The sequence below is a fragment of the Protopterus annectens genome, chromosome 4.part0 (genome assembly GCF_019279795.1).
Source record: "Protopterus annectens isolate FY-2018-M chromosome 4.part0, PAN1.0, whole genome shotgun sequence".
Classification (NCBI taxonomy): domain Eukaryota; kingdom Metazoa; phylum Chordata; order Ceratodontiformes; family Protopteridae; genus Protopterus; species Protopterus annectens.
The window spans coordinates 578,157,437-578,173,011 of record NC_056733.1 but is presented as its reverse complement, the minus strand read 5'-3'; the positions used below and the strand labels follow the sequence as shown (position 1 = coordinate 578,173,011).

The 15,575-nt window shown below is 43.1% G+C and overlaps 1 protein-coding gene across 2 annotated transcripts in view; it reads left to right on the top strand.

Annotated features, from left to right (window-relative positions):
* The window catches only part of MVK (mevalonate kinase), a 492,094-nt gene extending 476,845 nt beyond the window's left edge, over positions 1-15,249 (top strand). Inside the window, exon 11 of one of the 2 annotated variants that reach the window (XM_044068507.1) lies at positions 13,329-15,249. In XM_044068507.1, coding sequence (XP_043924442.1) covers positions 13,329-13,480 — 152 coding nt within the window. In that variant the 3' untranslated portion in view covers positions 13,481-15,249. The remainder of the gene's footprint in view (positions 1-13,328) is intronic. The other variant, XM_044068506.1, reaches the window with a different exon arrangement.
* The last annotated feature ends 326 nt before the right edge of the window (positions 15,250-15,575 follow it).

Sequence of the window (15,575 nt, the reverse complement as noted above, 5' to 3'; positions counted from 1 at the left end):
TTGAACCAGCGATCTCTAAAGGTTTAAAGTTTCTGCTTTGGAAAACTATATTTCTCGTGATGATCACTTTTGCGAAAAGAATTTCAGAGAGACAAGCCTTGTCATGTAAGCCTCCTTACTTAGTCTTCCACAAGGACACAGTCTCTTTCTGAACTAATTCTAATTTTTTTACTAAGGTGGCGTCCGAGACGTTTCTTAATCAGACTATTAACTTATCACTTTTCTTTCCAGATGTTTCTAACAAAGCTGAATAGGTTTTGCACTTGTTGGATGTCCACCATCAATTGAAATTCTTTTTGCATTGGACCAAAAAAGTCAGAAAAATGATGCACTTTCCATTTCTTTCCCAAAGGCTAAATTAAGGCAAGGTATTTCTAAAGTCACATTGTCCAGGTGGCTGTCCGATTGCATTACCTTTGTTTACAAAAAGAGTTACACTTACACATAAACCTCATTCAGCCAGAATGGTGGTAGCCTCCACTGCTGTTTTGCTAAAGTTCCCATAGATGAGATTTGTGCTGCAGCTACATGGTCTACAATCCATTCCTTTGGGTCTCATTATAAGTTGGATGTGCAAGCAAGATCACATGCTTCTTTTGGCTCCACCATCATTTGGAATACCCTTCCTTTAGACCACCCTTCAGTTTTTAGTAGCTGGGGAATCTGTCCATTTTGTTGAGTCAGATGGATAATACATCGGATATGAAATGTATTTACTGTAACACTAGATCCCTGTTGTCTTTATCTGTCTGACTCAACATCCCTCCTTCCTTCCCCTTGCCAAAGTTATTGCATTTGATTCCCTGCTGACTTAATGTACCCAACCAGAGCCTTGTCATACTTTCAGCCTTTGACCGGATTTTTCCTGTTATAAATTTTGCCAGAATATAAGGGTTCTTTTTTGAGAGTATATATAATATATGGGGCAAACTGAATCTGAGGTAGTTCATGGAGAAGAAGGGCATTATTGGTAGGAGAGCAGCCTGAGCCCCAGATTCAAGAGCTGAAGAAAAGGTGCTGAGGACTGATCCATCAACCCATTTGTTGAGCCGGATGGATAAAGACAACACAGATTTAGTGTTATGGTAAATACATACATAACTTTCCATTTTGTTAGCCAAAGTGTGTCATCAAAACTGAGGTCAACAAAAACTCAAATCTACCAATGTCAGTGCACCCATATGTATGTGTGTGTGTGTATATATATATATATATATATATATATATATATATATATATATATATATATATACACTCACACTCACACTCACACTCTGCTGTTTTAGAATTATTCCCTTTTAATGTTTGTGAACAGCAACACTGTAGTAAATATGCTGTCAGTGTATGTATAACATTGCACGTATCGTCTTGGGTACAAAAACAAAAAGCTGCATGCTATGTATGATATTTATGTAATATCAATGCTTCTATAATATATGTCAGGGGGAAGTGAACCTGTGTTCCTTGTAAAGAAAATTAAAAAATAATGCCCATGTGTGTGTCATATAGCTAGCTTATTACTTTTCTTGGGAGATCTGGCTTCCAAACACATTTAAAGTAAAATAAATAACTTGAGAAGCTATATAGCAGCCTTGCAGAATGACTTTGAATTTCATTGCAAGATGCATCTTGGCCAAGCACCCATCTATAGTTGTTATAACAGGGTAAACGTGGTGTGAATGACCTGAGCCGTACTTCCTTGGACTACATGAAAAGAGACATGGAAGAGATCTCTGATCACGTAGCCCAGGCCGGTATGACCCTGACCCTGAGTAGCATCCTGCCCTCACCAAGAATGTTACCACGGTATAATGAAAAAATTCTCGATTTCAACAATTGGCTATGTTTCTGGTGTCATTCAAAGGGGATCCAGTGCCTGTCTGCATGGGATGACATGCTCGACAAGCTACGCTGCTTCACTAGAGACGGCTTGCACCTGTCACCCTTAGGCTTTCAAATACTGGCCAAGGCTCTTGCCAACCCCATAGTGCCTTTTTTAGGCAAGGCTCAAAAGACAAACCCACCACCATAAATAGCACAAGTAACAAAAACTAAGGGTAATGCTACTCAATACCAGAAGTCTAAACCTCAAAATGCACGCACTCAAGGCACTCCTCAATATGGAGAAAATCAATATGTGTGCAGTAGCAGAAACCTGGTTTAAGGCTCCAGAGAGCACCCAGCACTATCAGGCTACAACTCATACCATACATTTTTGGCCACAGAACCCAAACCGAAATACAAAAGGCGGGGGCATATCCATATTCATCAGGGATACCCACATGTCCAGGTTAGTGGCACAGCATGATGCTTCAGAGATCATCCACATGCAACTAACAACGGGCAAAACTGCAATTCAAATTATAGCTTGCTACAGATCACCCACCATGTCCCAGGACCACCATTTCCCGTTTCTGGAAATGCTGGGAAACGTAAAGGTCCTACCAAACACCCTAATATTGGGTGATTTCTATTACCCAAACATTAACTGGGAGAACTACTCAAGTACTAACTCCCTTGCCCAACATTTCCAAAAATTTATAAACTCAAACTCCCTGGGTCAACTGTTCAGCACTCCCACCAGAGGTGAAAACATATTGGACCTGGTCATCACCAACATGGGCGACCAGTGTTCCACACCGGAGGTCAACCCCTTGCTGGTTAGATCTGGCCATAAACAAATCACTTTGGATATCCACATTCCTCCCCCACCCCCGAACAAGGAAACCACCATGAAAAACATTTCAAAAGCAAACTCCACTTTACTTAAGATGGAGGTGGAAAGTTTCAAAGCCCCCATGTTGAAGGATAACGCTGTCCAAGCTGCAAAATCCTTTACTAATGCATTCTACGGGCACCTACAAGAATGCATGGATCGTGCCATCCCAAGCAAAACCAAGACTCACTCCTCCAAGGAAAGGAAACCAGTCTGGTGGACTCCTGCCATAAACAAGCTATACAATAGAAGGAGGAAACTAGTACAGAAAGAGTAAAATCTCAAGAAGGGAAGACATCCCTGATCAGTATCAGCAAGAAACTACGATCCCTCATAAAATCATCCAAGGCGAGCTTTGAAAGAAAAATTGCCAAAGACTCCAAAGATAACCACAAGGCATTCTTTAGCTATGTCAAGAATCTAAGTGGCAATGCTCAGATCTGCTCGGAGTTAGTGCAGAATGGCCCAAAATACACTGAACCGACCGATATTGCCAACATCTCGGCAGATAGGTTCAGTGCAAACTTCACCCCCCACCCCCAAAAGGGCCCATAACCATACCAGAAGAATGTAGAGTCCCTGCAGTCACAGACACTCAGGTTAAAGCATACCACTCCAAAGCCAAAAACACAGTATCAATGGGACCAGATGGTGTCCCAGGGTGCGTCCTACATGAGCTCAAAGATGAACTAACCCCTCACCTAAATACACTGTTCAAACTCAGCGTCTCCACAGGCTACATACCCATAGAGTGGCGCACAGCAACGGTTATTCCACTCCACAAAGGTGGAGCCACAACAGATCCTAGGAACTATCGCCCTATAAGCCTGACTAGCTTGGTCTGCAAGGCTATGGAGTGCATCATCATGGAACTCATTAACAGAAACATTGGGAACCTCCAAACACTGGACCCTACACAGTTCGGCTTTGTTAAGGGCAGCTCATGCCTCCTAAACCTGGTGGACTTCTTTGAGACAGTTACCAAGGCTATAGACGAGGGAAAGGTGGTACACACAGCCTACCTAGACCTCGCTAAGGCCTTCAACACCATTTCCCCATTCTGGTATTATAGACAAGCTCACCAGCCTGAACATAAACCCCTGCGTCACAAGATGGATTGCCAACTGGCTCACGGACAGAACCCACGTGGTAAGAGTTGTGGGAGCCAGGTCTGACTCTAAACCGGTTATGAGTGGCGTTCCCAGGGCTCAGTCCTAGGACCCCTCCTGTTCGGCATATACTTCACAGAGGTACAGGCAAGCACAGGAGGACTATAACTGACCAAGTTCTCAGACGACTGCAAACTAGGGGATAGAATTTACTCTCCAGCTGACACAGACATCCTCCAAAAGGGTCTCACTGAGACGGATACCTGGTGTCAAAATCATGGCCTCTAGCTAAATGTCAAAAAGTGCATAGTCATCCCCTTTGGAAAAAACAAAGTACCCACAAACTACCACATAGGTGGTAGTCCCCTAAATACGGAAGATGCAATAAGGGATCTAGGGACCCAAGTATATAGTAATCTCACCTTTGATAATCACATTGCCAAAGTGGTTAGAAAATCCTTCTACGTGGCCCACCTAATCAAAAAAAGGGTTCGCATCCAGATCAAAAGAGGTCATTGTGCCCCTCTACTCATCACTCATCAGACCCATCATAGAGTACAACCTAGTACCTTACAAGACACCTGCAACAGCTGGAAAGACCACAGGAGTACCTCACCAAGAGGATCACTGGCCTCAAACAGATGCCCTATGCAGCTCGACTGAAGAAACTCCAGCTGTACTCTGTTGCATACCACCTACTCAGAGGTGATCTCTGCCTGACATACAAAGCCATGGCCAACCCAGAATTGATGGACATGCTCCACCTAAAGAAAACCTTATCCCCTTGAGCCACATGCTATAGGGATCTAAACCTCACCACAACAATAAATAGGACATGCTGGAGGGATCGATTCCTGTCCCAGAGACTTCCCATGCTTTGGAACAAGATTCCAATCTACATTAGGCAGAGCTCCTCGCTAACACTCTTCAAAAGAAACCTTGACGAGTGGATAGGAAACAGAAAGTTTACCCCGGGGATAACTTCTGTGGCTGTGCTGGACAGAGGCACAGGGAACTAATCTAAGGGGGCGGCGAAAGCCAACACATTCTGGCTAGGCTTATCAATGCCTTCGGGCTGATAGCCTAGTACCTACCTATGAACCTATAGATTTGGGAGGCTTTTTCCATTGGAATGCATTATAGCCTTGTGTGTAGTTCACAGCACAAATGTGTTGTGTGCCAGTTACCTGTGAAACAGGAAGCAAGTATGTGAAAGAAAATGATAATGAGCTGTGCGTAAGCCAGGTTACAAGGCTTTAATCCATTACGAAGACGTGTTCTCTTTAGGAATGTTCACATGACTTTTGAAAGAAGGGAAAGGTGGCACACACAGCCTACCTAGACCTTTCAATTGTTCAGTGATTGACTCTGAAGTGATACTGTTTGTATTACTCGTAGTGGTTCTGTAATAAAGGGGACTCTGCCATGGTCAAAGAGTTTTGTTTGTTAGCTTATTTAAGTCCATTGTTGTGCGAGTGTTAGTCCCGATATATGCACCATTGACTCGTGTACTAATTGCTGTCATTGTGTGGGGATTTACTTTGCCACTGTCTCTGAAGTTGCATGCACTAATTTGTTCCTGCTTTCATGTTGTCTTACATTGACAACTAGCTTTCATACTCTTCTGTCTGATGTTTGCAGTCTGTACTGCGGTTGTAGTGAAGTTATGTTCAGCAGCATGATTTATGCTGTTACATCATGAGCACAGCACTACATCTGTCTGATTGTAGTTGATATGCAGAATATATTACGTGATATTGTTGGAAAGCAGTTTGACAACATAAGGGAAATCGTTTATCACATATGCTGATTTGAAGATAATTTCAGTGATGATCAATCATCTTATGAAGTACAACTGTTGTGCATTTTACAATATAGTGAAATGGAAAATTAAAGGCACCACTCTTTCAGCATTCCAATAAATGGTTCTGATACATTTGTACAATGTATATAAGTTGGTTCATTCTTTATTCTGTGCAGACTGGTCTATACTGAACATTGTATTCATTGTGGACAGAATGTGGAGTGAATTCATTGCTATAGTGCTATTGATAAGGTATGTCACTGCGTCTCTGATTAATGTGAATGCTTTGTTTTGGAAGATTATAATGAGGTTGTAGGAAAGATATGGGACTAGTGGTTACTGGTGTGATGAAGGACACCTTCCATTAACATTTCATTTCTATGCCCCTGCCATTTAATTGTTTGTGTTTCATGATATGATTAGCACAAAGATTTTTTTTAATTGTATATAGTTTTCTTTAATGATCTTTCTGTTTGTTACCCAGCCTTTGACCTCTCACTTTCAGACATCCCATATCAGTCATCTACCTGCATTGATTGTCCTCATACTTCACTTGCCTTCTGCTGAGGGCTTACCTTTCCTGATCTGGAGTGGTGAGATAGCAGGAGGCATTCATCTAATTGTTGGTGGTGGTGCTAAATGCTATTTGCTTAGAAGCCTATCCATCATTCCTCACTCATTTTAGTCCAGACTTTCACTTTCACATGTACACATTCTTCCACACATGAACAGGTATCCTGTGCCATTATAACTGCGTACCCTGCAGCTTTCTGAGCCCCATGTCTCAGTTTCAGTCTCAGTACTGCAGTAGACATACCCTCCCCCTTCCATAGGTATAGGAGACCACATCTCCAAAAGCTTGAGCCTCCTGTCATGGGCAGTCTTACAAACCACCAGTTAAACCCAAGTCATGGAAATGTATTGCAGTGTCATACTCTTGAATCACTGTATTTCTGTAATTTGTTTACTTTGTTTTCCCTGATGTTCTTTTTTAACAGTATTGTGTTTTCCTGATCTGGTGTCAGATGTATTAACTCCAGCAGCTATTTTACCTTTCTGTTGTGTATCATTCACTCCTCCTACCACCCAGTGCACACCCACACATATGCACTGTTGCTCACTTCCTGTTTAGCCCCATGTTTATGTGAATACATCTCTTGTAATACTAAATGCAAAATAGTTTTCTAATTATGTTCACAAAATAATGGTTATTGATATTGCAGATTCAAGCTGTGACAATGTCTCTCTTTCAAAGCCTTCTCATCTAATTCAATAGGTTAAGTAGTTCGCAGATGTTATCCACTCTTGTATGCATAATTGCAGAAGATGGGGAGTTTCCTCAGAGCCCCAAACCCCAAATAAACAGTAGTTGTCAGACCATCAAGTCAAATAGGTATTGGCAGCTAATAATACCTAGCCCTTCTTGTGGGTTTTACCTAGTCCATGCCTTTGCTTTAGCCCTTTTTTGCATTTGTGTCATTTATGAACTGATGGTGGAAGGCATGTGAATTGTGGACCACTTCTTAAGGTGTTGAACATGGCCTACATGAATGGAGAGCTAACAGGCAGAGTTTACTTCAGGGCCCTGTTTCAGCAGGAACTAAATAGCTGAATTTGATGTAGCACGCACTAGGACTACTGGGTACCTTTTTATTCACACTCATCTATGCGTTACTGGCCTAGTCAGCTGACACCAACAAAGTTCTATAAGGAGACTGCTCTATTCTTTACATTTCTTTCCAAAAAAGCTTGTAAATGTTGGAGTATTTCCGAATCAGTTTCTTTTAATTTCTTAAAAGTGGTTTACACTGTAGCTCCTTCATCTTCTAAGTGCCTTGTGTAAGCTGATTGAGCTCACCAGCTGACACATCATTTGCTTACTTTGCTTGGGGCCTAAACTTGACATTGAGTTCCTAGGTTCATAGATAAGTACAAGCTAGCTGCCCTTGTGGGTCATTTTAAGCCTAGCCAATTTCCCTTTCAAAGGTGAGAACCAAACCTTGCACCTTGTGTCTGTGAGGCAGGCACCTTAACTATTATACCAACCCCCAAATGTATAGGCAAGCTGCTCTTGTGGGCCATTTTAAGCCTAGACAATTTCCCTTTCAGATGTGAGAATCAAACCTTGTATGTTGAACTGTGAGGTAAACACCTTAACCATTATACCACCCCAACTCCTATACCAATCCCTCACCCCTTGTCATGTCACCTCTTCTGATTCACTGAGCCTGCAAAAGAGAATGTTATTCTTACTAAGAGGTTAATACACTGGAGATCAAGGCTATTTCCCTAGATTTCTGTCCCTCTTCATTGCATAAAAGGAAGGAGCATAAGCTGGCTTCATGGCATAGGGGAGTAGAATTCTTGCTGTAACTCTAGCTAACCTGGGCTCAGTTGGCAGCCAGAACAGTGGAAGAGACTTTTTGGAATGAATGAGAGTGAGTGGACCATGCCAATTCACCAACCATAGAAAAGTGTATTGGTAGAGGAAAAGCCTGCAACTCGAGACTCAAGAAATGCAAACCCACCAAGGAGTTTGCATGCTGTCCAACTGGAAGTTTTGGGTATGCATAAGAGTACACTCATAATAGGTCCAGCACAGTAAGTACTGCACCATACTTGGCAATTAGGTGGCATAGAGGGGCAAAGCCCTGACTGCAGCCCAAATGACCAGAGTTTGATTAGTGGCTCAGGAGGCATGTAGAGTAGAAGGGAAGATAGATGTTTCTATCCTATGGGGAGAGATGTTCAAGAGCATTATCCAGTGGGTTCTGACAGAGGCCATAGTCCATGGATATGATGCCGAGTTGGGGGTGAAGGTAGAAGCAGAGTAGGATGGGCCCATCTTATGGCCAAAGATAGGCTCACAATTGACACAGTCCTTTCATTGCTTATCCTATGTAAGGGTATCAGCACTTAGTAAGACGCTCCAGTGACATAGAGGGATAATCCCCTGATTATGACCTAGGCAGCTCAGATTCGATTAGTGGCTCGGATGACTGATGGAGTGACAGGGATGGGCGTGCCTCTCCAGGAAGGGAGGGCAGTGACATGTGCATCTCCTGCGATGATCTCTGGTAGAGACTTGGGACATCACTGAAAGGAGGTATGGTTCAAAGAGGAGTCAGGAGAGTAGACCTGGCTGATGTGAAGTGGAGGTGGTTGATATGCAGCAGCACCTTCATTGCATGCCCACTCTTTGGATCTAACCACTTTGGGGGGAAGTAAGAGTGGATAGGGCATACAAACAAGCCCACACTGGATAGATGCAAAATGGCAAAGCCCCCAGGACACCCTTAGGATCCACAACCAACCCCAGAAATAAAGTAAGTCCGGGGACATAGGAGATTAGCTGGTAGACCCATTGTGGACCCAAGGTACTGTGGGATGAAAAAAAATAGGTAACAGCACTTGTGGGGTTGAGAGAGAGAGAGGCCAGTAAAAATTCCTTCACAAGGATGAATGTTGACCTCCCTAGCAGCCCATCTCACTGCTTGCCTGGCAGGGAACATATCCCATTAGATCCCTCCTAGAGCAGGAGTTGCCCTCTGGAGGAGACCGAGGGTCTGCTAGGAAGAGACTGTAGAGGTGGGGGGACAATAAAGCTGGCAGAGGTGGCTTGATAATCATACCGTAACAGAGTCAAAAATACCCCCCCCCCCAAAAAAAAAAAAAATATATATATATATATATATATATATATATTGCACCATTATTCCTGGCTGAAGAGGTGGAGTGTTACGAGCATATGAAAATTTTCCTAAACTCTTTTGGATGTCAACCATTATCCACAGCTCTGCCTCCCTCTCCTGTTATCCTAGACCTCTGAAAGTTGAGTGGCATTAATGGGCCTGTACCAGATAGTAGCTTGAATGTCATGTGGGGATAAACACAAGTAAAAAGAATGATAAAATATGGAAAATACGAAGAAATAATGATAAAATGGTACAGAATCTTCTTAGTTATATAAGTACAAGGATGGGTGGAATTAGTAGTCTCTAGCATCCTCCAATTTTCTGGTCCCTCATCAGTACTACCAGTTACCCACGAGTTAGTCCATGTCATCTAAGTGACACCAGGGTTGCTCAAATTCAGTCCTCATCTTCTTAGAGAGTCATTTTGGTCTTGCTCCACCTATGTATGGCAGAAATGTACAAAGTCTTGAATGTTTCCTCATACACTGAATATGCATTCATCTCCAGATCAGCCAACAGTGGTCATGGCTTTGGTCACCGCTGCAAAGCACAAGGCTGTGTTTCAGTTCCTCAAGCCATTTCCTAGCCCTTGAAGCTGGTGTGAACCCGTTCCCCTTCTCCAACAGCCGATGATGATCTAGTAAGTTTAATGATGATGACCTTAAGTTGCATCCTTAGTTATCAACCATGTCCCTGTAAGTGATCCAGCAAGTATTTTATCCCCAGCAGCACCAGGGTTGGTGAGTATTTGTCATCCCTCACCATAGTTCCACTTTTAATCCACAGTTCTTTCCACCTCTACAGTAGACCTACCTGGCAGAGGTCTATTTACCAACCCATGGTTACCGTATGCCAGTAACCCAGTTGTCATTTTTCCATTGCAGATCTCACTAGTTGCATAGATCTGCATTATAACCATAGCTGCTTTACTGGCATTCAATGTCTTGAGTGTTTTTTTGGACCCTTTCCTTGGTAACAGTGTCGCTAAACTACCTGTTGCATCTATAGTACATAAAAATACAGGTGCCCTGCTGGGAGAGTTAAGCTGAAGCTCATATTCTTTTTCATATACTCCAATGAAAAGATGACACCAGGTGAGTCAGAGAACCTTCTACTGTTTCCCAGAGCAGGAAGTGCCAAAGGAAGACCTTTCTGCATCTTATCAAGTTCCGTGATTGGAGACGTACAAGTAGAGTCAGAATCTTTGACAGAACTGAATGCCACGCAGGAAGAGGGTGACTGGCAGTAGCATGTCATTTTCTCTCTCTAGAAGTGGCAGTGAGAAGCTTATAAGCCATCATGACAGATGTCTTGCTTTCCCCTTTTAGTGAAAATGTTTACTAATTTGTGAGTCTCATCTGATTATCTCTTGAGTGTAATTGCCAATGACAGGGATCAACAGAGTTTTCTACCTTACAGCCATTGTCTCCATCTAGCCAAAGTCCCCAACTAGTCACTTGCGTCAGCTTCTATACTGCAGATGAGCCCAGCTGTCCAGCTGATAACAATCTATCCTCTAGTATGGGAGATTGGGACTCTGAACAGCTGCTTTAAAAAGCATATGTCTGACTGCACTGCCCTGACTGCATATTGATGAGCCATCTGGCATACTTTCAGAAGAGCTTCCTAGATTTCGTTAGTGAAAGAATGGGGATGTTGTCAGAGAATGTACTCAAGCTGTACGTAGTTACTGCCTTTGTAAGTTACCACATTTTTGGTGTCAGTTTTGGTGAGGTCAGTGCAATGAGCACCATAGCAGGCACTGGCATTACTATGTTGTATGCCTAGCTTTGCTTTGTTCTGCTTTCTGAAGAACCTTATAGTGAACATTGTCATAACATTTTGTTCCAGAGATTGACGACTAGTTTAAGGGATATCAGAGAAGGGACCATAGCTTACGTGTAACTTGATGCCCTCTCCTTTTAGGGGGAAAAACAGGCTCCATCTTTCTTCAAACAGTTCTTCCATAGCATTTGTTTGGCCAGGGAAATTCTGTTTTTCAGCAATAAGCTCACTGGAAGCAACATTCCAGAATCCCTAGACATCTATAAAGATGCAGCAAGGCTGCCTTTGTGGGAGGCCCCGTGTACTTTTGACTGTTTGATCATCTTCTGCATCTCTGGGAGCTTCACTCCACTAAAAACCCTGAGTTCGGCTGTATCAGAATTTCATGCAAAGGGGTGTGATTGTTTCTCACCCCCCTTACTGTTCCCTACTTTTGCTTACAGGCCAAAGGGCACCAGCTTGCTTAGAACACCATTTCTCCTTAGAAAGGTGCTGTAGGCCCTAAGATTCGGAATGCATCAGAATTCACTTCTGCTTTTTTTCCCATAGTTTGACAAGTTGGGGGCCTTAGTCCTATTCTACCCCTGAGAAGATGAGATTGCAAATAGCTACCCTTGTAACCTGGGAGAAAGGGTTATGCTGTATGGACCATGAGGATGGTTACCTTAATCTAAAGAAAGTGGTCACCAAAGAGACCTTGTCACTTGATAGGGGCCAGTTACTTCTACCTTCATGCTTTTCCACTGGGAATTTTTTCCTTCCCATTAATGTTCAGAAAATGTGGAACTATAGCAGTAACCTTTTTTTTAAAGTTAAGACCATAACGATTTTCCTATAATAGGACCATTACATATAGATTCCCAGGGTGAGCTAATGCTGAAGATGGATTTTGATGTTCAGTTGTTCCATAGTGTGTGCATTACAGTAACCAACAAAGAATTAAAATCTCTTCCAATTTAGGAATCTTTATAATTTAATATTTTCGATATGCAATTGTTAAAAGTTCGTTCACCTCCAAAGCTAAAGGTCATCATTAGCTTGATGTAGGAATTTGACTGACTTTTTCCTTGTTAGTAATCCACTTATTTTTATTTTTTCTGGAATGGATAGAAGATGGTGTTATTGTTATGGCTGCCCATGCCAGGCTGTACAAGAGAATTCTGCAATGGGCAAGTCATATACATTGGGCCTGAAACCACAGAAATCTAAGACTTCCTAGTCTATTTCTGCAAGGAATGACTCTTAGATGTAGTGTGGTAAATTGTCACAAATAGTCACTCCTTGTGGTATCCCTTTCCACACTACAGATCAGTGGGTGGAGGTTGCAATGAGTAACTCCAGCCTGAGCTGCAGGGGATCATCTTTTCTTTTCTTTTTGTCTATCTTCTCCTCTAACACTCATGTCCTTGCCAACTATCCTTCATTTGTTCCCCTGTATGGATGAAAGTAGTTGGTGCCCCATTTATTCCTCACCAGAGATGACAGCCACTGACACCTGACACCTATTTATTCCAAAAGTACACAGTAGAGGGTCTGTCAAGAAGGCAGGCAAGAGGGGACTTTTTTCCAGGTACATCTCTAACCCCTTGCCTGGTGGTGGTGTAAGCACCTGTATCATCGTGGGGACCACTCACACCCCACACATGCTCCCACACATGCTATCCCATTGCTACCATCACCAGTTTGAGTGGCATTGGTGCAAGAACTGGTGTAGACCTGCTGTGTAGTTTATAAATGGCTGAGAAGAAGTTAGACTGGTCCTAGCACATGACAGTACAAACCTTGCTCCTGAGTTCTTGCTGCAAAGATGTAGTTCAAAGATCCACTATAGAGGTTATTGCTTCACATTACTACAGTTTTACTTAGCATGTTCCAAGAACCTTGATCAGTGCCTTTCCCCAGTTATACAGCAAAACTGTACACAACTCATCATTGTACCTCTTCTCCCCCCCAACCCCTGACAGACCTGCAGATTCTAGAAACTTTAGTCAGGCCAGTATTACTGGGGGTGAGGTTGGACACCTTGCTTTTGTGCATGTGTGTGGGGTATTCTTCCTTTAGTAGTAGTTACCATTTGTATTCCTGAGTCTTCCAGAAAAAAAAGCATATGGAAAGTTTATGATCATGTTTCTTTAATCGGACTGTTGGATTAGCACCATTGCAGGGTCCATATGTAAAATGTGCTGATAACTTGCCTTTACTTTTCTCCACAATACTAGATACTGACGCTTCAGTAATAGTAGCTGTTTTGCAAGAGTTGAGAGACTGTGGCTATGACTGCTGGGAAACGAACATCGGAGCACCAGGAGTGTCACTTCACGTACCGTCAGCCCTCAGAGAAGAAATTCTGCATGCTGTCAGTGGACTGTGATGCTATTAGAGTTGATGAATGGATTCAGTTTTATCAATGTCTGAAATATAAAAAAAGTGGCATACTTCATTTCTGCGCAGTAAAATGGACCAACTTGAAGTGTTACAAAAACAGACTGAATACATATGTTGTATAATTCAAATAGGCCACAGATAGGATACAGATATTTTAAACTGCTGTATGACGATTGACTGATATGAATGTTAATTTAAGGCACCATAACACTTTTAAGAAGCTCTTCAAGGAACATTAAATAAGCTTTCAAAACAGATTAACTTTGGAAGAATGGAAGAATTTTTTACATAGGTAATGGTGTGGGGCAGTGATTTGCAGTTGGTGTAATATATTACTTTACTGAACGATGTATCAAGGGGATTTGGCTTTGTGAAAAAAAATGCAGAACTGCTTCCTTTTCTTTCTGCAATATTTATATGTAGAATTCCATGCTATATGCACATACTTTTAATGCATTGTATTAATATACTGAGCCAGAATGCATCATTGGCATTTGGCATAGTGGAAAAAATGTATGTCATTACTTTCTGCTATAATTACATCATGCAAGATTAATATGTATATAGATAGTTTAATATCTGGTGCTTACTTGTCCTCTAAAATAACTTAAACATTTTTTTTTCCAAAATCTTGAACTATATTTAAGAAAAAAAGTAAATCTAATAAAGTTTTACCAACCTTTATTAAGACAGCGTAAATATTCAGACTTTTACTTTTATTTCTTAGTCAAGATTGTAACAGTTACTGTTTTATAAATATTGTCCAACAGCAGATGAGCTTCAGTACCATTTTGAATTTTAATGCTTATTACTATTCAGTGTTGTGTATTCATATCTGTTATACTGTAACATGTATGTGTACTTATCTCTGCACTCTGCCCAGGCTGTTGCTTAAAAGGTACACTCACCAGGTCAAAAAACAAAAACAAATCGGATAAGGTACTATAGGTAGTGATGTCGGCTTTCTGCAATTTCACCGATTAGTTAAATGCCTAGAGGTGACCTGCTGGGTTCATGGCACGGAGAGGAGGGTCTGACTGTAACCCAAATGACTTGTGATCAGTTACTGACCTGGGCAGTAGAGAATCTGGCAATGGTGGGTGGGAGTCTGTGGTTGACTCTAACTTGCCCATTCAAAAGGAGGGAGGCAGAATAGCCCATATTGGGATATGGAAGATAGGCTGCATGGCCCATCCAGTGAGAAGGCAGGGAGGCAGCATGGCCCATCTTGTGATTAGGGAGGAAGGCAGTGTGGTCCATCTTGTGATTAGGGATGGAGGCAGCATGGCCCATCCTCGGAGGAAGGAAGGAGGCAGCATGGCCTATCCTGGGAAGAAGGAGGGAGGCAGTGTGGCCCATCCTGGGAAGAAGGAGGGAGGCAGCATGGCCAATCCTGGGAAGAAGGAGGGAGGCAGCATGCCCCATCCTGGGAGGAGGGAGAGAGGCAGTCAGGCAGCGTGTTCCATCCTGGGAGGAGGGAGGCAGCACTGCCCATTCTTGGAGGAGGGAAGCAGTATGACCCATCCTTGGAGGAGGGTGGGAAGCAGCATGGCCCATCCTGTAAGAAGAGAGGGAGGCAGCATGGCCCATCCTGTGAGAAGGGAGGGAGGCAGCATGGCCCATTCTGTGAGAAGGGAAGCAGGCAGCATGGCCCATTCTGTGAGAAGGGAGGGAGGGCAGCATGGCCCATCCTGGGAGGAAGAAGGGAGGCAGCATGGCCCATCTTGGGAGAAGGAGGGTGAAAAGCAGCATGGCCCATCCTATGAGAAGGGAGGGGGGCAGCATGGCCCATCCTTTGAGAAGGGAGGGGGGGCAGCATGGCCCATCCTGTGAGAAGGGAGGGAGGCAGCATGTCCCACTGTGTGAGAAGGAAGGGAGGCAGCATAGAAAGGAGGGAGGCAGCATGGCCCATCCTGTGAGAACGGAGGGGGGGTCAGCATGGCCCATCCTGTGAGAAGGGAGATAGGCAGCCTGACCCATCCTGGGAGGAGGGAGTGAGGCCTAGGAGGAGGAGGCAGGCAGGCATCATGGATGATCCTAAGAGGAGAGAGAGAGAGAGAGAGAGAGAGAGACATGGCACA